We start from the raw sequence: 24,546 nt of genomic DNA on the forward strand, positions 1-24,546 counted from the left end.
ACGCTTCTCCGCCATTTCTATCTTTATAGAACCAAATTTTTTTTAAAAGTAAAAATAATAATCACTTTTGATTGGTACAAACTAATTGATTAAAGCGTTGTAATGAATACAATAATATTGGATACCACAAATACTAATAAAGAGATGAACTGAAATATCAAAGATGTGGGCGCAATAATAATTTGCTGCAAGAGGGACTAACAATTCTGGCTACCAGTCTACGGTCTCTAAAATCTAGAGACTACGTAAACCAACCAACAAACTGAACTTCTAGAAACGAATTTCTTTCCACCTAACTTTTATTGCCTTCGCTTTCAAGAACCCTTTTCTTACAAAACGGCCGCAGGCGGAATATTGAAAAATTCATTGCGAATGTATCAAACGATTTTAATTGAGCTGTTAAAGTCAAAGATTGGAAATGAAAAACCTTAGGCTGAGTAACAATGCCCAAATAATTCTTCTGTTGGTCCTCGCCGAGACGGGAAAACACATTCAAGAATAGTTTAAGGGGCGATCGTCACTTGGCAAGATTGTTGGTCTGTAAGGATGCAATTCATATCTGAAGGATTCATTTCGACTTCACAAGTAAAATTAGACTGAGAAAATCAGAAATTTATATGCTCCTCTGGTCGATTTCGCTGCATTCAGTGAAACCCTAAAGTGTCTAAAGAATCCTATGTCGAAACGTCTAATAAGCTGAGTCAGGCTGAGGCTTTGAATATTTATTTATATAAAGATTGTTGTTATGCATAGATCGAGAGTTGTGATGGCATGGAATGTGTTTAAGTTTTGCACGGTGATGAGGGGGCTGGGGTCTCTGATGATATTGTTAGTGTTAGGGATCGTGGGCGTTACATATTACGCGGTCGTGATAGCCAATTACGGTCCGGAATTGGCCAGCGGAGGCTTGGAAACTGCAACTTCTTTTCTTGTATTGGTGCTTTTCCATGGTCTGGTGAGCGACCTGTCCGGAACATTTTGTTCTTTTACGACAAATTTTTGTTTATTATTACTATTTATGTTATTTAATTCTCTTTCATTTGGGCGGTAAATTGAAGGCCACAGGGTAATAGCAGGGTCTCATTCAGCCGCTTAGCTAATTTTTGTAAGCCGTTGCAACTTAAAATTTTCATGAGGATTTCTTTTGGGGGCTGGTGGTTTTATGAAATTTCTTCCAACTATGATACCTTTGTAATTAATACATTTGGAGGTAAAATCTTAAAGGAAATGTAGAAGAGACGGAATGCAAAATGTACAGCAATTGGTAATCTTTTGTTAAGCAATGATTGCACAATTTTAACCCCCCTCTCTATCCACAGCTAAACTTCCAAATCCTAAACTATAGGTGCTCCTCTAATTCAGGAGAAGAATCTAATTATGCACTATGAAAAAATTACATGGGACGATCGGAGCTTTAAAGTTTAAACAATTAAGCAGTAAGTAGCTACATGGGACCATGCTGTATGTGTTGAGGCATTATGAAAATTTGTAAACATGGATCAGAATGCGATGGTCAGGACCTTGTGTATATCTTTGTTATGCCACAACTTTGTGTATGTCTTCATTATGCTATGACTTTGTGTAATCTTTTGTTAAGCAATGATTGCACAATTTTAACCCCCCTCTCTATCCACAGCTAAACTTCCAAATCCTAAACTATAGGTGCTCCTCTAATTCAGGAGAAGAATCTAATTATGCACTATGAAAAAATTACATGGGACGATCGGAGCTTTAAAGTTTAAACAATTAAGCAGTAAGTAGCTACATGGGACCATGCTGTATGTGTTGAGGCATTATGAAAATTTGTAAACATGGATCAGAATGCGATGGTCAGGACCTTGTGTATATCTTTGTTATGCCACAACTTTGTGTATGTCTTCATTATGCTATGACTTTGTGTTAGTCTTCATTACACCATGACCTTGACTTGTGCCCTCTTTACAACACTACCTTGTCCGTACTCTCCTTACACCAAAACCTCTCCCCTTACACCAAAACCTCTCTATTCACTCATTGTGCCACAACCTCATCCATGCTCTTGTTGCGCCATAACCTTGCCCATTTGCTTGGTGCTCCACAACCTTGTTTGTGCCGTCATTGCACCACAACCTTGTTTGTGCCATCATTGCACCACAACCTCATCTTTCTACAACCTTGTCCATTCACTCATTGCTCCACAACCTTGTCCATGCCCTCATTTTGTCACAACCTTGTCAATGCTTTCATAGTTCCAAGACCTCGCCCTTGCCCTTGTTATCCCATGTTGTTGTTTGTGTCTTCAATGTCCTTATTACAACACAATCTTCCCCACGTTCTTGTCATGTCTTAAGCTTGTTCATGTCCACTTCATGTGACGACCTTGTCCATGTCCCCATTGCACCACAACCTTGCTTATACACCATGACCTTGATCATGCACTTGTCACACTATGACCTTGTAAATGTTCACATCCTTATGCCACGACCTTGGCCATGTCTACCTTTTGCCAACATCTCCCTCCCTTCCCCCACCTTTCTTACACCACAACCTTGTTCCATGTCTTCATTATACCACAACCTTGTCACATGTCTATCATATCACAATGTCGTTGCATGTCTTCATTATACCACAACCGTGCCACATGTCTATCATATGACAATGTTCTTGCATGTATTTGTTATACCACAATCTTGCCACATGTTTGTCATACCATAATGTTGTTGCATGTATTTGTTATACTACATCCTTGGCGCAAGTTCTTTTTATACTACAATCTCTCCATATGTGTGTTGGAGTTGTGGGCCACCTTATTGGGGTGATGTTTGTGTAGAAAATGTTGATTTATTGTGAAATTTGGTAAAGAATATATTTGCTTTTGTAATGTCAAATTTAGGGGATTAAGAATTTTATTTTGCGTGCAAAATTTCTCATAGTTTGCATTCTCAACAAAATCCAATGTTTTGTTTTTGATCATTGAATTTTGGCATGGCATATTTTGTTTTTGTTGGCCTGGCGTATTTTGTTTTTGTTGGCCCATTGTTGCTTCTAAGTGGTTGATGAAGTTTCTCAAACAAGTCAGCCATTCAATGCCTCTAAGTCAAATACAATTGTGGCATTGGAGAATTTCTTGGTAGTTGAAGCTTGAACTCACATGTCCTAGCAAGTGTGGGGAGATTTTGAGCTCTAAGCCTCACTAATTGAAAATCAAAAGTATAAAATTGAGAAGGTTTTCCTTTGCTTAATTTTGTGACTTAACGTCCACAATGAGAAAATAGTTCAACAATTTGACCGATTGCAATTTAGGCATAATGGTAACATGGAAATGCTGATTCAAGTTCTCATTATGTTTGTTTTTCAACAAAATTGGCACATGTTTAAACAATTGTTAGCAACGTGTGATACTATAACATCCATATCTTGCTTTGCGTGCCACTTAATTTTATGAACTGTAGGAGTTAATGTTGAACTCTGTTGACGTGTCTTTTGTACACGACCAAACACAAAATAAAATACCTAAAGGTACCTTATCCTCTCTTGAACAAAGTTTCCTGACTGCTGAAGATCTCGCCGAAGGATCAGTCGGAGTTACTCCAAGGTTCTGATATGTAGGTTCTCTACGTGTGGATAAGCTCTTTGCGGTACGATGTGATTTTGTTGGAATCACAAGGGGACTTACTTTAGACGACCTGAACGTCTGATTTGCTTTGGATATTACTGGAACGTGGAGTTTCATCGGCCCTTGATTTTGAAAAAAGGAAAAAGGATAAGGGTTGGAACGGGATCTATTTCTAACACTAAGAACGTAAGAGCAACGAATGACCTTTGATGAAATTCTAACTAAGTCTTGCTTTGACATCCTAGGATCATCTCCACAAGATTAGTGCGATCTTCTGAGGAAAGCTTTATGATGTTTAGATCACTGCTACAAGCATAGACACCGTTAGGTTGATGCATATCAATGAAGAAGCGATAATTGAAGTTAAGCTTAAGGTGAATGATTCCAGTTGACTATGTAAGGCAAGTCTGCAATCAACAAACCGCTAGTAGTATGGATATACGAATTTCACCGTTGATCATACAAATTTCTTCCATTCACCTAATAACATGAAATCAAATTTGATAAGTATAGAGACCATGCAAATTGTTGAATCGACCCATAGAATTCACCATTTCTTCAATGAAGTTTGCAAGTCTTTTGCAACAATATCTTGGCAACAATCTTTGCCTTCTCTTTCTACTCCAGTCTAACTATTTCCTACTCTCTGACTATTCACTAATAGCTAACTATTAACCTTTACAAATGAAGAGCCAGAGCTTTATACAGAGAGCCCTTTACAGACAGACGACTCTGATTGACTGAGAATCAATGGCTAGGATTACAAGATAGAAACCCTAATTAGGGTTTGTTATAACAAACTTCCTTAACCAATGAGAAAATTACATTCCAGGAGTGAGGACCAATAGGAAGCATGGGTAGGTACATCGAAGTTTGTGCCGCCTCCGATAGATTAGATACATTGAATCTGGTCTTGCTGAGGTGGACCAATCCGACCGGAGGAATGATGACTGAGATGCCACCTTGTCTGACGCTTGTGACTTGGTTGATCCTCCTCTTTTTCTGACGTGATGAATGATGCACTTCCTTGACTCCCATGTGCTTGATAAGGCTTCCTTATGGTCAAGTCTTCTTCCTCCGGTAGCAAATCTCGCCCTGAAGTGCTGGCAAAGCCTTTCTTTGTGATCATGTGGTAGAATGAGGTCTTGAGGCTAACTTGAACTCCTTGAGCACCCCTAGTCTTCTAACGCTTCAAAGCACCTTGAGTCCTCCCTTTTTGCATGTGGAACGTCCTTGATGATGATAGACTAGAATAGGTCGTCCTTGTCCTGGCTTGGTCTCCTCCTATCTGCAAAATAAATCAAAGGATGATTAAGTACATATGACACATTCATTTCAACATAGCATTTTCCACCTTAAACCATTAATGAGAAGACATCAAAATGGAATTTCGCTCAATATCCTCTCCAAGGATAGGCACTATAAGAATTTCGCTCTGGACCCTTTGGAAGGGTCAGGAGTGAAATTTGCATTTTAGCTCAAATTTCATCATCTCCCTGCCTTGAACTTTTCTTGACCTTTGAATTGCTTTCTCCTGAAGACATCATTGATTTGACCTCCAAAAATACCAAAAAAGAGGATTTCGCTTTGGACCTTGGCCAAGGACAGGACCTATAGGGAATTTTGCTCTAGACCCTTTGGAAGGGTCAGAAGCGAAGTTCACATTTTAGGACAAATTCTATCATTTCTCTACTCCAAAATGCCTTCCAAGGCAAGCATACACTAGTCTTCTCTCCACCAAGGCCTGGGGATCCTTCTCTTAATCTCAATCATGGGCAAATTAGGTGATTTTGGGAATTTCGCTTTGGACCCTTTGGAAGGGTCAGGAGCGAAATTCAAGTTTTAGACTTATTTCTTTACTTCCTTCACTTCAATTCACCTTACAAGGCAAGAATACCTCACTCCACCTTCAACCATGCCATAGGGATCAAAGTTTTGGCCAAAACTAGGAAGGAAATGAGAGTTATGGGGATTTTCGCTCTGGACCCTTTGGAAGGGTTAGGAGCGAAATCCTCATTATTGGTTGATTTTCTACTTCATTTATCCAATTCTCTCTCAAACTTGATCAATTTCAAGGTCCTTTCATCATAATCAAGGCAATCCACCATCAAACTCGCTCCAGACAAGGCTAACCTAGGGCCTAGGGCAAAAAAGAAGGTCAAATGGAGGATTTCGCTCTGGACCCTTTGGAAGGGTCAGGAGCGAAATTCTCCTTCTAGGTTGTTTTCCATCATTTCATCGCCTCAAACCTCCTCTCGAAGGCAAATATGCATCCAAGTCTTCCAAACCATGCCTCAGAAGTTCCAAACTTGGTCAAGTTAAAGAGAAAAATAGAGGAAATATAAATTTAGGCTCAAATCTTGACTTCATTTCTCACATTTTTTCATCCAAACAAGTGTTTTACCCTCAATAATGCCTGGGAATGAGCTAGTTCTAAGTTTGGGTCAAAGTCGAATGTCTTATGGGGAATTTCACTTTGGACCCTTTGGAAGGGTCAGGAGCGAAATTGAAATTCGCTTTGGACCCTTTGGAAGGGTCAGGAGTGAAATTTGACATTTTGGTCTCTCCGTCAGGATTCATATATGGAATATAACATTTAAGTATAAGGTGCTTATACTTTAAGTTATATTCCATATATACTGTCAGGATGTTTGAGAGTGGTTTTGGACCTCTAGGGGTTATAATGCAAAATCTAGTTTTTGGAGGATTCTTCAATTTTCCAGACTTGTCAAATCTCAGGATCAGGATGACATTCCAGACAGCCAGATTTCAGGACATTTGAAGATCAGGATGATATTCCAGACTTCATCACTCACCAACTTGACCTGACTCAGATCTTCAAAGATGATATTCACTTACCAAGCTTCATTGACCTCCTCAAACTCAAACAAGACATAATTAGCAACAAGAGCAAAACCTTGTCCTAAGGAAGACTTTCAAAGATGACCCTAACCTGGAGCATCCACTGACTCACCTTTAGCTAAAACAGAGCCTGCTCTCTTAGTGATCCCTCTGGCAACACTCAACATGCAAAGGCTAATAGACAAAACCCTAAAAGACCAAGAAAAACAAACCCAAAAAGCAAAAAGTAGGGCTCCCCATTTGCAATGGGGCGATGTGTGAATATGTCACAACAAACTCAAAACACCCCAGGAATAGCTACTAGACCAAAATATCTTTCACAAGAGAGAAAATTGCAAGAATAGATTTCTTGATTATGGATGCTTGAATGATTGATTGAATATGAAATATTAAATGCGATGCTTGCTTGATGAAGTTGAGGGATATGATTGGACAAGAATGTGACATGTGTCTTAATCCTATGTTATGAGACAGCTAAAGTGTCAATTATGAAAAGACCTATTTAACTAAAAATAAATGTCAAAAGATAAGATAAGATAGATGATTATGGTTCCTGACTACTAGGCCATGTTAGGTACCCATGTACAATGCAAATCTCTCACAAACGGAGAAGAGGAGAAAAGTCATTGGGACAAAACCCCTCTCCAAAAGAGAGAAAATATACAAATAAGGATGATGCATGGAGGGCTCAATGATATCCCCCAAGGACTATATCCATCATGAAAATACAATCAATGATACCCCCATAAGAGGGAATGAGAGAGACTATATAGCCCCTCTACAATGAGTGATATCTTGCAAAAATAGTGAGTGCATAAAGATAAACTAGTCCTATGCCTACAAACAACATTTCTCCCCTTGGGAAGAAGATAGATCAAGTGCAAATGCTGGAATGCTTCTTATTCCAAATGAGAATTGGTAGGAGGAAGAATCCAAATGTATAATGATGTCTTTGAAATTTGCTCATGTCTCACCAATTCCTTGGTAGATGATGATGCCACAATACAATCAGGTACATGCTCAATCAAAACGAAAGGTGACAAACCAAGAACAAATGGAAACTGATGTTGAACTAACTCCAAAGACAGATGATGTTACAACAATTGTGCCATGACTATCATCAAATAGGAGAGATTAGCCCTCAAATTGGTCCAAATTTGAAATGTGAGACTCCACAAACAACGATGCAAAGAGGAATCCCAATTGGGAAGACAATGAGATATTTGTTGCAATGACTCACTAGAAATTCTCAATGAATCAACAACAAAAGATGGATGGTGTGATCTCAATCGGAGAAGTGGGAGCTATAGGAGAAGTCTTTGGGTCATCAAGATGCTCGAGTTTGCATTATATTCAAACTCCTCTATGGTATCTTCATCAAAGGGTAAATTGTCAACATCATCAAGTGGAATGGAGGGTAAATTTGATGCATTATCATCTAAGAATGGAGGATTATGTGGATCTCCATAAATTTCCTAAATCTTGGTCCAAATTGTGCTTTGGGCACCTGATTCTTGAGATCTAATTGTAGGTCTTTTTGAAGATGCTTGCACTTGAACTTGTACCAATCAATCCTATGATATGATTATTCTTATTACCCCAAATTGATTTCTTCCATGTTGTCTTTGGCTCAGGGATGAGCCCATAAAGATGAGGCAAAAGATTGAGCCACTTGCAATGTGTCAGGATGCCTTTTTCGCAAGACTCGTAATTGTCCTTAGTCGAAACGATTATAGAAGGATGATTTGTATAATCCATGATTACAACAATGATACACTCCTCAAATAATAAAATCAAAGATCAATACATGAAATATGGCCAAAATGAAGTGATGTGATCAAAACGACACCTTCCCAAGTGCCAAAATGTCCAAGTAATCCTCCAAGATGCAAATATGGCAAAAATTGAATAAAAAATACCCAGGGTAAAATTTAGAAAAAGTGCATGGATGGCTTGATAGTGCTCCTCAATACCTTTCCAACGTTACAAGAATCAAGAAAATCAGAGATTGTGACAAAAAGTTATGAGCTCAAGAGCCAAAAAATAAATCTGAATTCAATCAGCAATTACTATCATCAAATCGCAAAATTTGGAAAAATACCCTGCACCACTAGAAAACTTGTAGAACCAGCTTTCCGACAATATTTCATTTTTGAAAAACTGACTTTGTTAGCTCAATTTATTGCAAATTAAAAAAGGCCTACTTTAGGCACTTTGGGGGAAAAACAAGCACCTAGGGGCTTAACTTGGGTCGCCCATATGACTGGAATTGGGACTGGCACAAGAGGTTTAAAAAAAATACACTGCCCGCCAGGTGACGACACGACGACATTTTGGCTGGCTGGGGGTGGCAGCTGGGTAGCGGGATACCTGCATCACTGGCTCACATTTAGGCCTTGACTTGGGCGATAGAATTGCCTGCTTAAGCACTTAGCGAGCAAATAAAAAAACAAACAAAGTGACGGACAAAATGGTTTACAAAAAAAATCTCAATTTAAAAAATTGCGAATCGAACTGTTTGATAGGTGATTACATAGAAAAGATGCCATGCCTACTTGCATAGATGGTATAGAGGTGATGTAGACAGAATAAATGCCCGAGAATATGCTATGGATTGCAAATTTGATTATAGATGATGCTAGCAAGGTATGAAGCCTTACGGATCCGTACGTACATGATAATGGTGAAAATTTCTTTTATGCCCCTTGACAAAAGTGTTCAATTTTGATGGTTTGACTGACAAACAATCTTTAGGTTTCCGGGCCTTGTGGACATGATGATAGGGTTTGTTTTGTCCCAAAGTGCTTCGAAAATTCAGCTACCTCTTGGATTAGGCAACCTTCACCCTACTTCAAACCTTTGTAGATCTGGCCCTATATGGTGGAACAAAAGCCAATTCTGACTTTCTCTAATGCCCTAGATTCAATCGTGAGGTCCTTGAAACCCAAAAATGTACCCAACAAGCTCTTCAAGCCTAATGATTGTTGAGAAAAGGTTGTCATTGATGTTAAGGCATCCAAAAGATTGCAATTACTGTCATGTCAGATTAGAGCATCTGGGTTCTGGAAAGATAGAGTGAAGTGTCTATCCTAATGTTATCATAATGCTTGGTTTTAGTTGGTCTTGATTGTCTATCACATGTAATGTTGTTTGGAAGCATCCATGGTATGTTTTTAAGGTTTGTTGCTCAAAAATAGGATGTGCACTCAGTTGCATTGTCATGGTGTTTGGCTTCGCATTTTGCCGCAGTGGAGAGTTATGGCTTATGGTTTGGAACTAAAGTAAAGTTGCTCATGATGTGTTAGATTCCAAAGTTTCAAAGGTTGAACTTTAGCAGATTGAAAGTTAGAAATGATAGAGTGTTCATAGTGTTAGCTGGTTGATGTTTGGTGTGATGCACTAGAGGTTTGTAATGTGTGCTAGTTGGAGGTAGCATGTGGATGTTCATTGGAGCTATTGGAGTCTATGTTGGGTAACACATAGCATGCCCCTATTCCTAGTGTAACGTGTGGGCTTTTGGACTTGGCCTATCACATGTTTGGTTTAAGGAATTGTTTTTTGACTTACAGATATTGCAAATATGTTCTAGACCAGCATGTGAATGTAATTATCATTGTAATGCATATATATTGTTGATCTAGGTTCATTCCTAGTGTGTGTTGTGTAAGAATGGTAGAAGAGTTGTGCAAATTGCTTATTCAGTTAGTAGAGATGAAAATTTAGGTTTGTGAATCATGCTGTAGATCCTATACACATTGAGAGAGTGTTTTGTAGCAGATCAGATCTGGCTGATGGTGCAGTTTGAGTTTAGAAGGTTCACATATATCATATCCTGTTGTATTTGAGGTTGGTGCTTGATGCTCAACTCTTGAGTTAGGGGATTAGTGTCTCCTCTAAGGTGGTGCTCGCAAATTCATTATAATGGGATTGGTGTCTCTGGTGGGTTGGTGCTTAAACATTTTTTTAATTTCTATATTTCTTTGTGAGGCTAGATTTGGATAGTAGATCCAAGCAACAATTCTCATCATGGTTTTTCCTTCTGGGTTTCCATGTATATCTGGTGTTCTCTTTTGTGGATGTGTGCTTATATTTATCTCTTGGATAGTTGTTTTAATCTTAAAGTAAGATGTAGAAATGTTGCTAATGATAATTTGGATTTGAAGTTGAGATTTTGCATATATTGGTTTACCCCCCTGTTGTGTTGTAAACACACACGCCCCATTGCAAATGGGGACCCCCCATTTTTTCGCTTCTTAGGTTAGTAGTTTTGCATAGTTTTGTTTTAGCTTGGCAATAGCTTTAGTCTTTTAGCCTTTGAGGAGGGTAGTGATGTTTTGTCAGTACAGGAGGGGATAGTTGATCAATCCTTGAAATGTGTTAGGGTGTGAAACTTGTGTTTTGAAATGGGTAGGCTGAGTCAGGAATTCTAGGTCTAGGATAGGGACTGAATGTGTAATCCACCATCCGAACTAGGAAATTTCCTTGTTTAAGATTTGAAATGTGCAATTGTTCCAGGGAATGAAAATTTGTCCAAACTTAAGACCAAGGGTATGATCAAGTTAGGAATTCAAGCTTCGAGTCCAAAATCCATGAACAAATGTCAAGATTGAGTCATTGAGGGTGAAATTCAAAATGTTGTCATAGTGCAAGAAAAGTTGTAAAATGCTGTCAACATTGTCAAAAATGTCATCAGGACAAGTTGTCAAGAAAATTGAGATTTTGGAAATGATAAGTGTTGAAAAATTTCCAAGGATGTGATGTCGAGACAAGAAAAAATTCCAAGGATGTGATGCCAAGACAAGAAAAAATTCCTTGTCAAGGTTGGACCTTGACAAGAAAGGAGAATCAAGAAAATTTTATGATATCCTTGGACAAAGTTGGAATTTTCATAAAATCCTTGTTTGAAGTATGGAATGCAAGGTTAAAATGTTCAATCCTCAGTTCAAGTGTGGAATTCCTAATGCGAAGTGCAAAATCTGGGTTTAAGGTTTGAATTTCAACAAAATCTGAGGCTTAAGTTTGGAAAATCTTTGTCAATACCTTACGTGCATTGAAAATCCTTCATAGCATTGAATTTACACACTATGTCCTTGCTCAACATGAATTTGCGCTTGGAAATTCCTTGATTCAATGTTGATTGCACTCCAAAGTCTAGAACAACACCTCTCAGGTGCCCCTTAGTTCGGAACTAATCGTTGATAGCATGTCAAACATGTTCATTTGTCCTGGAATATCTTGCTCTAGCGCCTACTTGTCCAAGACTATCCCTCTCTAGTGCCTTATTGTCCTAAAAACCCCCTCAAATGCGCTCAAGAGTCCATGGACACATGAAAGGGTGCACTCAACTCATCTTTGCACACATGTAAAATCTGCTAGGGTGGAGAATAGGATGGTAGGTCGGCTTAATATGAAGAAATTCAGTTTGAAATGCATATAAAACTTTGTCTGGGTTGGCTCCATTGAGGGTTTTCAATTCCATGTTTGGAGTGCTATATGAGAGGGATTAAAAGAACTTCATTTCCACAATTTAAGACATCATTCCAAGTGAATTAGGAGCAGAATCAAAATGATTAAAGGCAGGATTCACATTGAATGAATTACACAAATTTCTTTGTAAAATGGAGCGCTCAACCTTACCCTTATACCTCTTCAAGGAAGGTGAAATACATGGATCTTTGCTGGCCAACTTGAGGAAGATTTGAAATTTTAAAAGGCAAAAATAAGGGTTTCAAGCCAGCCGACTTAACGGCAGTTAATTCGAATTTGAAGTAAACATGAATCATTTACAAGGTCAGCCAAATTGGGAAGTGAAACATCTTGATTTGGAGCGCATATATATGGGGATTCAAGAACACTTTTTTCTCATTCATTCAAAAACAATTCACTTCCTTTTATGAGTGAATTAAGAGCAAAATTCAAGTGCGAGTTGAAGATGAATGAAAGGCAGATCAGACCTGAAAGAGGTGAGTTGCAGCAACAAGGAATGTGAACCTGATTAGGAGACATTGACATAGTGGACAAGGTTGAATGCAATGGTTTAAGAGCAGTTTTCCAGAATCAAATGGTGCATTTCCAGATTCAAAAATTATTTCCAGATCTGAAACATCAACATTTCTAGACTTAAAGTGTCATTTCCAGATCTGGGGAATGTTTTAAGAGGCATGATTTGTGAAATATTACTTTCATTCATTCCATAGTATTTTGATTCAAAATGTGCTTGATTTTCAGGTTTGATGCAGGAAGAGCAACATGAAGATCCACATCCCAAGACAAGGATATGATCAGCATTTCAAGATAGGGATTGCTCAAGACATGAAAGGGGACTCCACAACATGAGAAGTTTTAAGTCATACAAGGAAACGAATCAGGGTTGAAAGGACTCACCAATGCAAGACAAGATTTACATTTTAAGAAGGCATTAAAGAAGGATTCCACAATGACCTTGGATTTGGAAATCCAAGATTAAAAATCTGGACAACAATGTGAAGAAGTCAAAGTTCAAGCAAGTGGATTACTCCTCATGGAAGAAGATTCAATTGCAACATGAAGGGTTCAGCTACACCAAGGCAATTTGTAATGTCCCTACTTTGAAATTTAATTTAATAATAAATAATAATAATAAAATTAAAATACAAAAGAATTAAAAAAAATTAAATTAAAATATAAAAGAATATAATTAAATATAATTAAAACTTGACTATAAAGTTATTGAATGGTCAAAAGGCATGAAATGATAGTTGCGACTCCCCCAAATATGAGGTATAAAAGAGAGAAGAGAACTCATTTGAAGGGGAGATAATTTGGGGAATCAGAAGTGCAGATCTGATTTAAATAAGAAGTGCAGATGTGATTGTGAAAGATTGTGTCCCTTTCAAAGGGAAGAAGTAATGAAGAGTTGCACTCTTTCAAAGGGTGCTAATGGTGAAAGGGTGTCTCTTGCCAAAAGGCATACATAATGAAGAGGTGTGACCTCTCCCTCACTTTGAGAGATATAAAGGAAAGGAATCAAAGCATCCAGTGACATCACCATGGATCAGATCAGATCAGAACTGTTATTAAGTTACATGGAGTAACATCCATGTTCTTGGTGGTATGCATGGGGATGTGCTTAATATGTATGCTTATTATATGAAGCCTGATAATGTTCTTATGTAGAATTTAATAGTAATATTAATATAGACTGCAATATGTATGACAGTCATACTTAATTTCATATACATTCATAGTACATGAAAGACTATTATATTAATGGCCTAGATCTTAATTCATTTGCTAATGCCTATGAGAGGATAGGTTGGTGTGTGTAGGGAAAGACAAGTAAACCCATCAAAAGTGATGGTGAGCCCAAGATGGGTAGAGACGTAGTCCTAGGCCTTGAGGGAGCCTCTTTGTGGTTGGTGTCAGCGCCCCATGATGGTAAATCCCCACCCCTCATTAGGATTAGGAAAGAAGCTAGGATAGGACTTAATGTAATGAATGTTGAATGTGTTTTGAATACCAATTCGTGTAATAGTTTAAGAAATATGAATTGGTATGGATACTGAGTATACCAGCTCATACTATCGAGTGAAAGGCCACCTTTGTTTCATCCTCGGGCGTGGAATAAAATTTTGTAAGGGATCAGATGGCAAGGGGCTGTCAAAAGCTCTAGTTTTGGAATATATTAGAGAACAAGAGGAAGCTGATAGGAGAAGTGGCAAAGCAAAGATTGATCATCCTCTTGTCCAGTCAAGCTTGAAGACTACGAGGCCTTCTAGTAGTATTGGCTCCACAAGACCAGCCGGTTCGCATCCTTTCATGCCAAAACCACTAGTTGCTCCACTAGAGAATCACAATGCTGTGGCTTCACCGAAAAGAGGCCCATTGGATACTGCCTTCAAAAATGAAATGAGAGAGATTGCAGATCAGAGCATTGGGCGTTGCCTTTATGGCAATGGGCTTCCTTTCAACCTTGTTAGATCACCTTACTTTCGGGACATGGTACATACCCTTTGTAACACACCTTCTGATTATGTTTGTCCAGGGTATGAAAAGGTGAGAACCACCTTATTGGAAAAGGAGAAAGCATTCGTAGAGTCACAGTTGAAAGTCATCAAAGATACATGGCCGGAAACAGGTTTGACCATCGTTTCTGATGGATGGAAAGATTGTAAAAATAGGCCATTGATCAATGTTATAGCAGTGTGCCCTAAAGGGGCAATGTTTTTGAAAGCGGTGGATTGTGAGGGGCAAGTGAAAGATGCAAGTTTCATTGCCAATATCCTCATAGAATGCATTGACATGGTGGGGCCTCAAAATATTGTCCAAGTCATAACGGACAATGCTAAAAATTGTAGGGCAGCGGGGACTATAGTGGAGGTTACATATGGTCACATCTTTTGGACACCATGTGTAGTCCACTCACTCAATTTAATCATGTAAAAGATTGGTACACAAATTGATTGGGTGAAAAAACTGTACGAGGAGGGCGAGGAGATTCAAATGTTTGTGACTAATCATCATATGTCACAAGCCATTTTTAGGACCTTCTCCAAGTTGGAGTTGTTGAAGGTAATTACTAATTTAAATTTTATTTTTTAATTTTTAATTTTTAATTTTTTATAATTGATATATGCTGTGTATTTTTTTATGTCATGTTAGGTAGCTGAAACACGATTTGCATCTCACACGCTTGTCTTAAGACGACTTGTGAAGGTGCGAGAGGCCTTGAGTTCTATGGTCATCAACGGATTGTGGAGTGTATGGAAGCAGGCCCAGACAGAAAGAGCTCTAAAAGTAAGAGCATTGATCCTTGATGAGAAATGGTGGGATAATGTGGAATATGTTTTGAATTTCACTGAGCCCATCATGAGCATGATTAGGTATGCTGATACTGATTGCCCATGTGTGGGTGAGATTTATGATGGCATGGATTGCATGGTGGAGAAAATAAGAGAAGTAATAAAAAGAAAAGTAAATGACCCAACGGAAACATTTTTCAAAGTTGTGTAGAATATTATTGTTGACCGTTGGAACAAGATGAACAATCCCTTACATCTCTTAGCATTTGCTTTGACACCAAAATTTTATAGTGCAGAGATGCTTGCAACACCAAGGAGGGTACCACCATATAGAGATGCAGAGGTTGCTTCTTGCTATAGAGCTGCCTTTAAAAAGATATATCAAGATGAGGAGACAAGAAATGTTGTCATGAACGAGTTTGGCCAATTTGTATCCACAAAATATCATGATGTTGTAGCTCTCAATGCTAGATATGGGAGGGATGCTGATGAGTGGTGGTATGTACATGGTCAAGGCTTTGTTTACTTGCAGCCTCTTGCAATTAAACTTCTCTCCCAAGTATGTATCTTTTTATTTTTATATTTTTCCAATTCCATTTGATGCTATCATATTTTTATTTTATAATTTATAAATTTCTAATTATGTTTTAACTTTTAACAGGTTGCAAGTTCTTCTTCAGCTGAGCAGAATTGGAGTACATACTCCTTCATCCACTCAGTCAAATGTAATCGTTTGGGTGCAAAGAGAGCTGAGGATTTGGTCTACATACACTCCAACCTTCGTTTGTTGTCACATAAGGACCCTGAATATAATGTGGGTGCAACAAGGAATTGGGATCTAGTCCCTGAGTGTGCCGATTTAGATGCTACAGTTGCACAACTTGCCCAAGTTTCTATAGACGAGGCAGCTATGGAACTTGAGAGAGACATGGCTAGTGGGAGTGGCATTCTATTTGATAGTGGTTCAATTGATGCTGGATTTGAACCACTTGATGACCTTGGGCTTGGGTTGGATGGCTCAGATGAAGATGAATATGGAATTTAAATCCCATATAATTTGAATTTTTATTGTGTCATGACATAATCACATTTTGAAGCTTGACTCAGTTGAAACTTGAAACTTGAATATTATCTATTTTGCAAATTATGAATATGATATTAGACTTTAGTTATTAGTTTATTGATTACATTTACGATATATGAATATTTATTGGCATTGGCAATTATGGATTTATGATTTATGTATGGAAAGTCACATTGTATATTTTATTTTTGTATGGATTGTATATATTGAACATATATATAATATATGTGTATATATATAATTAAAATATGTGTGTGTGTGTGTACGGACAAACCTGTGCCCAAGTTTTTTTTGTTTTGTTTTGCCGAATCCGCGAATTCGTACCTGAACCCGAATCTGAACTGGTAACTGAGATAATAATGTATAGTAATGTGTGTTAATTCTTTGGGAAATAGGCAGCCTCCTAGTAGGGGACATTACAAAATTAAAGTCAAGAAAGTTCAAGAACGAAGAATTTCATGATTCCAAAGGATGGAGAGACATTTTGAGTGGTCAAAGACATGAAGAAAGATAAATGAACAAAGGAGTCCACATAATGAAGGAGAGTATCAAAAGAAGACACTCTAAGGAGTATGCAAGTCGAGGAAATTGCAAGGAAGATAGTTCCAGAAGAGTTAATCAAGATGATGCAGTTTAGGAATATGAATCATCACAATCAGTCAAAAGGCTGGAAGAGGCTGGAAGATGTTGAGTATCAAGAGATATTGCTCGAAATCCAAAGACTATTTTGTGATGAAGGATAAAATTTACAAGATATACATGCTGGGGTGGTGTCTAATCATCAACCAATCAAATAATGACAAGTCAGCATGTCCGGATTCATTGAACCTGACTCATCCTGCGAAGAAGACAAGTGGATATGTGGATGCCTTATCCTCATAATTGTGCCATCAAGGCTATGCAATTTTCTCATTGGTCCTTCACCTAAAAAGATATGAACTCAAAGCAATGTAATTTTCTCATTGGATAGCATTATTTCAACGAGGTGGTAGTTGTAACTATCCTAATTAGGGTTAGCTTTGAATTATCTTGGCACCATACACTTTGCAGAAAAAGGCAGTGGTTCAAAGTAACGCATAATAGGATTATCATGGAGATGGCATGGTGCATGGTGCATAGTAGAAATGTGCTCTACTAGTATTAGGGAGTGGTTTATATCTTGAATAAATGTTTGTGCAAAGCCCTGCAAAAATCACACTTGAGGAAGTTTGCACCAGTAACAATCTTGAGGTAACAAACATTAGTTCCTGAACAGAAAAGATATAAACTAGATTCCAAAAGTATATCTTTGTTGGTTATAGTGAATAGTCTGAGGCATACAGGTTATTGATACTTATACTAACAATGTTATTCGAGTTGTTGATGTAAAAGAGAGAGCCATATTTTTTATATGGTCAGCAATAAGTTAATGAAGATCTTGAATCTAGTATTATGGTACCCTTGAAGGATGAACCCTCTAGATCATTAGGTTAGTAAGTCAACCTTTGGTTGCTTCTTCACCACTTGTCTATTAGAGATGTAGGGCTAAAGGTATTTCTACTCCAACTAAAGCTCTAGTTGAGAACTTGTTTTCACAACTTTCTCTTGAGACGCATTAGAGACCTAAATGGTACTATTTCACTTTGGAAGGTGTATGTGTGATGAACTTACTCAATCTAATGAATGCCCTTGGAGAAAGGAAAAATGATCATTTGTTCAACTATTAACTTGCTCTATCTTTTCATATTTTTTAGGTTTTTAAATCACAAAAGTTATAGGCATAAGAGAAACTAGAATGGGAAACTGCTATAAAGGTTGAATTTGATGCATTGATGAAAAATCATACTTGGGAGTTGGTTGAAGTGCCTCTAGGTAAAAAGCCCATTGAATGCAAATGGGTTTATAAAGTAAAATACAAATTTAATGGTTCATTAGACAAGTACAAGGCATGTCTTATTGCTAAAGGATATTCACAGTAATAAGGTATATTCTTTGAAGAGATCTTTGCACACTTCTCCATTCCCAGGGAATCCAAAGCTTTGTAGGTAGCAGGCCTTTTCTTGAGGGAGGTCTTTCAATTGCATGGACTACCTTGCATCGTGGCCAATGATAAAGATGCATGCTTCATGATTGGCTTTTGGCAAGGATTAGTCAAGTTGATGGGAACAAAATTAACATGCAATACAAGTTTTCACCACTAGATGGATGGGCAAACAGAAATAGTGAACAAATGGGATGAAGGGTACTTGAGGAGCTTTGTGACTGATTATCAGTCAACTTGGGAGTATAGTTATACCTAGGACTGTATTGCTACAGTATAACCTACCGCATGTCCATTGGGATGTCCCCTTTCATGGTATTATATGGATATGATGCACCAACTTTTGTAGAGTTGACAATTCTTGAAACATGGGTTCCTGCAACAGGAGACTTTATTGAGTAGTGCAGGTAGGTTTTGATAGGTTTATGTGATCAGTTCTAGCATGCACATAATCAGCAAAAGATTTATGTTGTTAGACATTACATTAAAAGGCATTTTGAAGTGGAAGACATGGTTTTTCTCTGGTTACAACCCTTTAGGCAGTCTACTTTAAAAAGAAGTGGGGCTGAAAAGCTAAAACCTTGTTTCTGCAGTTCCTACAGAATTGTACAATGTGTGGGTGAGCTGGCTTATGAGCTGGAGTTATCCCTTACTAGTTGAATTCACAAAATTTTCCATGTGTTCTATTTGAAGAATGCCATTGGGGTAGCAAGTCATATCTTCAGTTAAGTTTCCACCATTAGATGAGTACTGGAAATTATTATTAGTGCTAGAGTAGATACTTGGTACTCAAAATTAGTAGTTGCCCAACCATTTATGGACTGCAATTTTGGCTTAGTGGAAAGGTTTGCCTCGGGAATATGCTACTTGGAGTACTGTTGATATCCTACTTCCTAGATCACCCAGCATTGTCTTGCTTGAGAACAAGCAAATTTGGGGATGGGGCACTTGTAATGTCCCCATCTAGACTAGATCCATAGCTCTAAGTTAGTCAACAATTAGACAAGACTGAGTATTGACTAGGTCCTGGTTGACAGTTAGAAGGGAGTGGATGATTCAGTTAGTTTGGTCTGTTTGTTAGGTAGTTACTCGATAAAATCAGGTTGGTACTTTTGTTAAGTGAACTGATTTAGCTGTTAGTAATTTGTGAGGGTTGTTTGTTTGTTAGTCATCTCCAGTTATGGAATTGTTTGCTCTAACTTAAGGATTGGATGAGAGGGAGATTATAGGCAGTGCTCGTAAGAAAGGGGAATTATTTTTTTAAATAAAAAACCAAAAATCTTCCTCTAAGAGTGATGCAGCTTCAGCCATTAGTGTCTGAGATGAAAACCTCCAGTAGCCATCATTGTTAGACATTAGCAGCAGTAGTGAGAACAGGATGTGAGAGTTACCGGTGATCTGCTACCACATTGGCAGATTTCTGAAAGCTCTCAGGATCAATTGGCTGTGCTGAGTATGCCCAATAAGTAGATAAATTTGTAGTTACCTCTATTGCATGTGTGCATGATGCAGGAACAGCAAAATCTCCATCAAAGACTAAGGTTCTAGAAAATGAAACTTCCAATGAAGAGATTTTATCCTTTTTAACATTTGGTTAAGATTTAGAACAGTTAGTAATTGTGTTATTTTGGTAAGACTGTTACAGATTTTGTGGATCTGGAAGTCTCATCCTTCCATATAAATGCTGTAAGCTTGCAAGCATGTGCAGTGTAGAAAATCAAATATTTCATTTGGTTTTAGTTGTATATATGAGCTGAGAATTAATTGAGTTTTTAGTTTGTTTTCCCCTCCTCTCGTGCATCAGTTTTTTGGCTGCTCCTGCATCAGTGCATTCATAAGTCTAATATAAAAACAAAAAGGCAAGGTTTATTGCAAGATATTTCTGTATCTGTTTTTTAGGTATAGTTTGAGTACCTAGATTAGATCACTTCAGGTTTCTGGGTGATAATTTCTAGAGTTGTTCCAAAGATCTCTGTAAATCTTTCTCCAAGTAAATGCGTTGTCCAATACTATTACTGCCCAAGTTAAACCTGTGAAAACTTTTCTCCTAAATTTGTCCTACTACAGTCCAAAGTTGAAAATACCCTGAAAAGTTATAATAACCTATGGTTGGATTCAATTGTCATTCAGGATATTCATTGAAAGCATATTTTTCTGTATCAAAACCTTTGTTGCAGTTGGCAGAGAGAATGATCAGTTGAAAATAACAGAAAAAGCTACTGGGTTTCTCACATAATGCCTCTGTTTAAGCATGCTAATATTTTCAAGTCTTGTTAAGTTGCTTTATCTAGTCTACGGGCAGCAATACTGCTGGAGTCCTGGATAGCAGTATGACATAAACAACTCCAGTTGACCTAATTAAATGACATATGTGTCAATTTTAGATATCATTATCATAACAATAAAAAAGGACATATTTTGTCACAGGATAAACTTTAGAACACATGTTTATCCTATTTAACCAAGAAAAAGGTCATTTTTGAAAGAGAGTTTTACACTTGTCATTGAATTAGACTTGTTGCATGACCACCAAAGTCTGTTCGCTTTCAGTACCTGGAGAATCACCAAATGCAATGGGTCTGCAGTAAGACTGTATTTTGTGACATCTAATAATATTCAGTGCTTTAACCATATGTAATGGGCAATATATAGAAATCAAACCAAGGATCAGCCAGTGTCAAGGAAGTGATTACACACAACCTAGGCTTCTACAAATGTTTCTTTTCTTTTGTCATACAACTGACTCCATTTTCTCCTTTTCTCTACCCTCTTTTCTGATGATTGGAAAAAAATAAAATATGTATGGTTATTTTCTTTCCATGTCCTCTTCTTGTACAGGGCTGGCAATTGGTTAAATCAGCCTCCTTGGCTTTTCTTTTGTGATAGTTTTTGTGTCCAGAAGCAAATTTTCTTATAACCTGTTTTGTATGAATGTAAAATATTTTTCTATTTTTCTCTCCTGCATAATCTTTCAATATGATTTTAGTAAATTACTATTTATTGGCCTTTTTGTATTTAAATGAATCACGTGTTTTTTTAAAGCTTAACTAGCTGAATTTTTAAAAATGTGATATGCTTGCAGCTGGTGATGTTATTGTGGAGTTACTTTTCTGTTGTGGTAACTGATCCAGGCGATGTTCCTCCAAATTGGAGACCTAATATAGATGAAGAGAATGGAGAAGATATTCCATTAACATATGCTGATTCGGACTTTCAGCAACAAGCACTCTCAAATGATTCTTCAAAATCAAGAGTCAGATACTGTAAGAAGTGTAACCAGTGGAAGCCTCCACGGTGCCATCATTGTTCTGTTTGTAAGTCAATACTTAGCTGCTTTGCACCATGTTTTATCCAACTCAAGAAAGATCCATTCATCTAAAATAATATTGTGGGGAGACACATTTCAGTCTGGTTGCATAGCTTTCATATTTACCTTTGTTTTGTCGATACACTTTATAATATTTTGTGGAATTTGGAATGTTGAACTTGACATTTTTTTTGGACTTCATATTGGATGGTTGTGAGTCTTCCAATTCAACCTTTTCAACTTTTCCAGAAGGTGCAGCTTGGCTTAATTTTCTGATAGTCAGTGGGAAACTAGTTAAAAATTTCTCCTGATATGACTTATACATGATGTTGATAGTTGTAATTTTTGTAGTCTGGAGCGTGGATTGTTTCTGAGTGGTCCTTTAATCTGGAGTTGCAGGTGGAAGGTGCATCTTGAAAATGGACCACCATTGTATTTGGGTGGTCAACTGTGTAGGTGCTCGGAATTATAAGTATTTTCTTCTTTTCTTGGTGAGTCAACTTCTCAGAAATGAAAATTACATTGATTGTATTCTTTATGAATGAACATAAATGATTGTCAAAGTTCAAACCCCATCCTTGGAAAGCAACAATACATGTATAAAGTTGACTAAAAGCAATAGCAAAACATTTATGATTTGTTATCTCTCACAATATTGATGCATTAGATGACTTTAAAAAAACATTCATTTCGATAGGTTCTATGAAAAGAAAATCTGCTATTGTGTCACTGAACTGTCTGAGTAGATTGAGTGCTCTTAAGGAAGTCACCTACAATACTTGGGAGCTAGGATCTTGCAAAATATTTTTACATCTTTGTGTTAGGTTGTAAATATTTACATATGCAACTTAATCTTTCTTATAATTGAAATTATGGAAATGGGATCTAACCCAGAGACAGACTAAGATCCCAAATCAATATTGATTTCATAAGGGGAAGTAGCCAACCAGATCCAACATCAGTCCTAAAGGAGAGCTAGCTGCTGCATATGATTATTTCCTCTTTTTGTGTTTGATATGATTTGATGTGAATATGCAAGAATAGGTAAAATACAGATCAAAAAACTAGCACAAGGGTACAGATCTAGAAATAAGATACAAAAAGGAACCTGTCATTGAAATCTGAGCCTAAAAATGTGGGACAAGTTTGCTAGGAACCCTAGTCTTAGAGGTGCTTCCATTAGCTAAAACTTCGGATCCAGATGAGGATGCCTTGTAGATTACTCCCCCAAAAATTCAGCCAAAAAGTGTCGAACAAGTGTGCTAATTGACATAGTCCATGAGTTTTTACCTGTTCAAAATATGGAATTGTAGGTCTCAGTCTGCGCTCTACAAATCTGCAACTCTCCATTGCCAGATCTGTAACCTGCACACAAAAAGAAGGGAAATGTTGTGCTGTATAGGGATTTGCCTAAGTCAAACCCCGGGTAGGAATTTACCTCCACTACAATAAATAATGATTAGAAGAGAGCTTACCCCTGGTAGGGCAGAGGCTAAATATGAAAGGAAATGTTGAATTGACAAGATTATGTCTTAGAGTTGATAATGGTGATGATGCAATGCTCTTTAGATAAGTCCCCCAAGTGTTGATGAAATAACATGGTAAATCATAACAAAATCCATCATGAAGACATACTCGAAGATAAGTTGTTATAGCTTGATGCCTTGTACTCAGATCTGCTCTTGAATGAAGGAATTGAATGCTTGAAGGAAACTTGTAGATTATGAAAGATGATCAAATGGATTAGAGATGATGTGACGCAGTCAAGGGAGGGAGATCCAATGAAGGACAGCCCAACCTTGCAGCTAAACACATAAACCATGCAAAGCATACTGGTAACCGGTAACAAGGTGCCAGAAACAGCAGAGAGAACAACCGGTAACAACACAGATCACATAACCGGTAAACAATGTGAATGAATCTTATTACAATCTGAAGAATTATACATGCCACATGCTGGATTGCAGTCCAAGATACAAACAATGCTCACAATCCAATTACAAGATCTGTAGATCATCAACACATCAAGTCGGCTTCCGGTAATAGTCTACCGGTTCTATCCTAATCCGGACCTCAGCCTTCCAACCTCAGTCCTACTGGATCAGAATCCTGCTGGTTCTACATTTTCGCTCAATCTCAATGCTCTATATTTAATCTTCTAACTTCTCTGTTGTCTTCAAATGATTCACAAGCTTCCATTTATACCATCAACAAATAATTACAACGCAATCATGTCCGCCCAAAGACCAACTGGTTCATGAAACGTGTAACGGTAACTTGTCGGCTCAAATCACTAAGAACAATCTCCAAAGCATAAAATGATGTGTGGACCTCCAGAAATACCGGCCAAGGTCCATAAAAACATCTCCAACAATCTGCAAGTCACGGAGATCAACCGCAACCTGATCCAACTCCGCTCAACACATTGCCAGACTAATCGGTAAGAACATATCAACCGGGCCAATGCCGAAATCCACATCTTACCGGCAACAAAGCCAAAAGCTATGAAACTCAAACATGATAACGACCACGAATACAAGGGAATAAACCCGAAACCACAATGCTAAACACTCAAACATGAAGAAATGCCACTATCTCAAGCAATGCCACTGAAAACTGCCCAACCGGTAAGAACTAGACCTGTGCTCCCGCATCATGATGTCTTTTTATAGGGTTCTCAAGGTATTTTCACTTTTAGGCCAACTTCCAATGGTGATATCAAAATATTAGGATCAGATCACAAATTATGGGAATGGGCACTCCAACATGATCAAATTGGGGCTCTTTTTGGAGGGTCTATGGTGTTAGGTGCCATAGTCCACCCTGAAAGGGACAAATGGAAGCTGGTTGCAAAGTGCACAGGCCTAGGACATAGGATCATGTCACCTCATGAGCATA

General features: G+C 37.8%; 1 protein-coding gene across 1 annotated transcript in view; it reads left to right on the plus strand.

The window, feature by feature from the left end:
* Window positions 1-249: 249 nt before the first annotated feature.
* LOC131064626 (probable protein S-acyltransferase 14) overlaps window positions 250-24,546 on the plus strand; it is a 52,015-nt gene continuing 27,718 nt past the window's right edge. The window contains exons 1-3 of the mRNA XM_057998815.2: window positions 250-955; window positions 21,424-21,655; window positions 22,048-22,139. Coding sequence (XP_057854798.1) covers window positions 746-955; window positions 21,424-21,655; window positions 22,048-22,139 — 534 coding nt within the window. The 5' untranslated portion in view covers window positions 250-745. The remainder of the gene's footprint in view (window positions 956-21,423; window positions 21,656-22,047; window positions 22,140-24,546) is intronic.

This window comes from Cryptomeria japonica, chromosome 9 (assembly GCF_030272615.1).
Source record: "Cryptomeria japonica chromosome 9, Sugi_1.0, whole genome shotgun sequence".
NCBI classification, from domain to species: domain Eukaryota; kingdom Viridiplantae; phylum Streptophyta; class Pinopsida; order Cupressales; family Cupressaceae; genus Cryptomeria; species Cryptomeria japonica.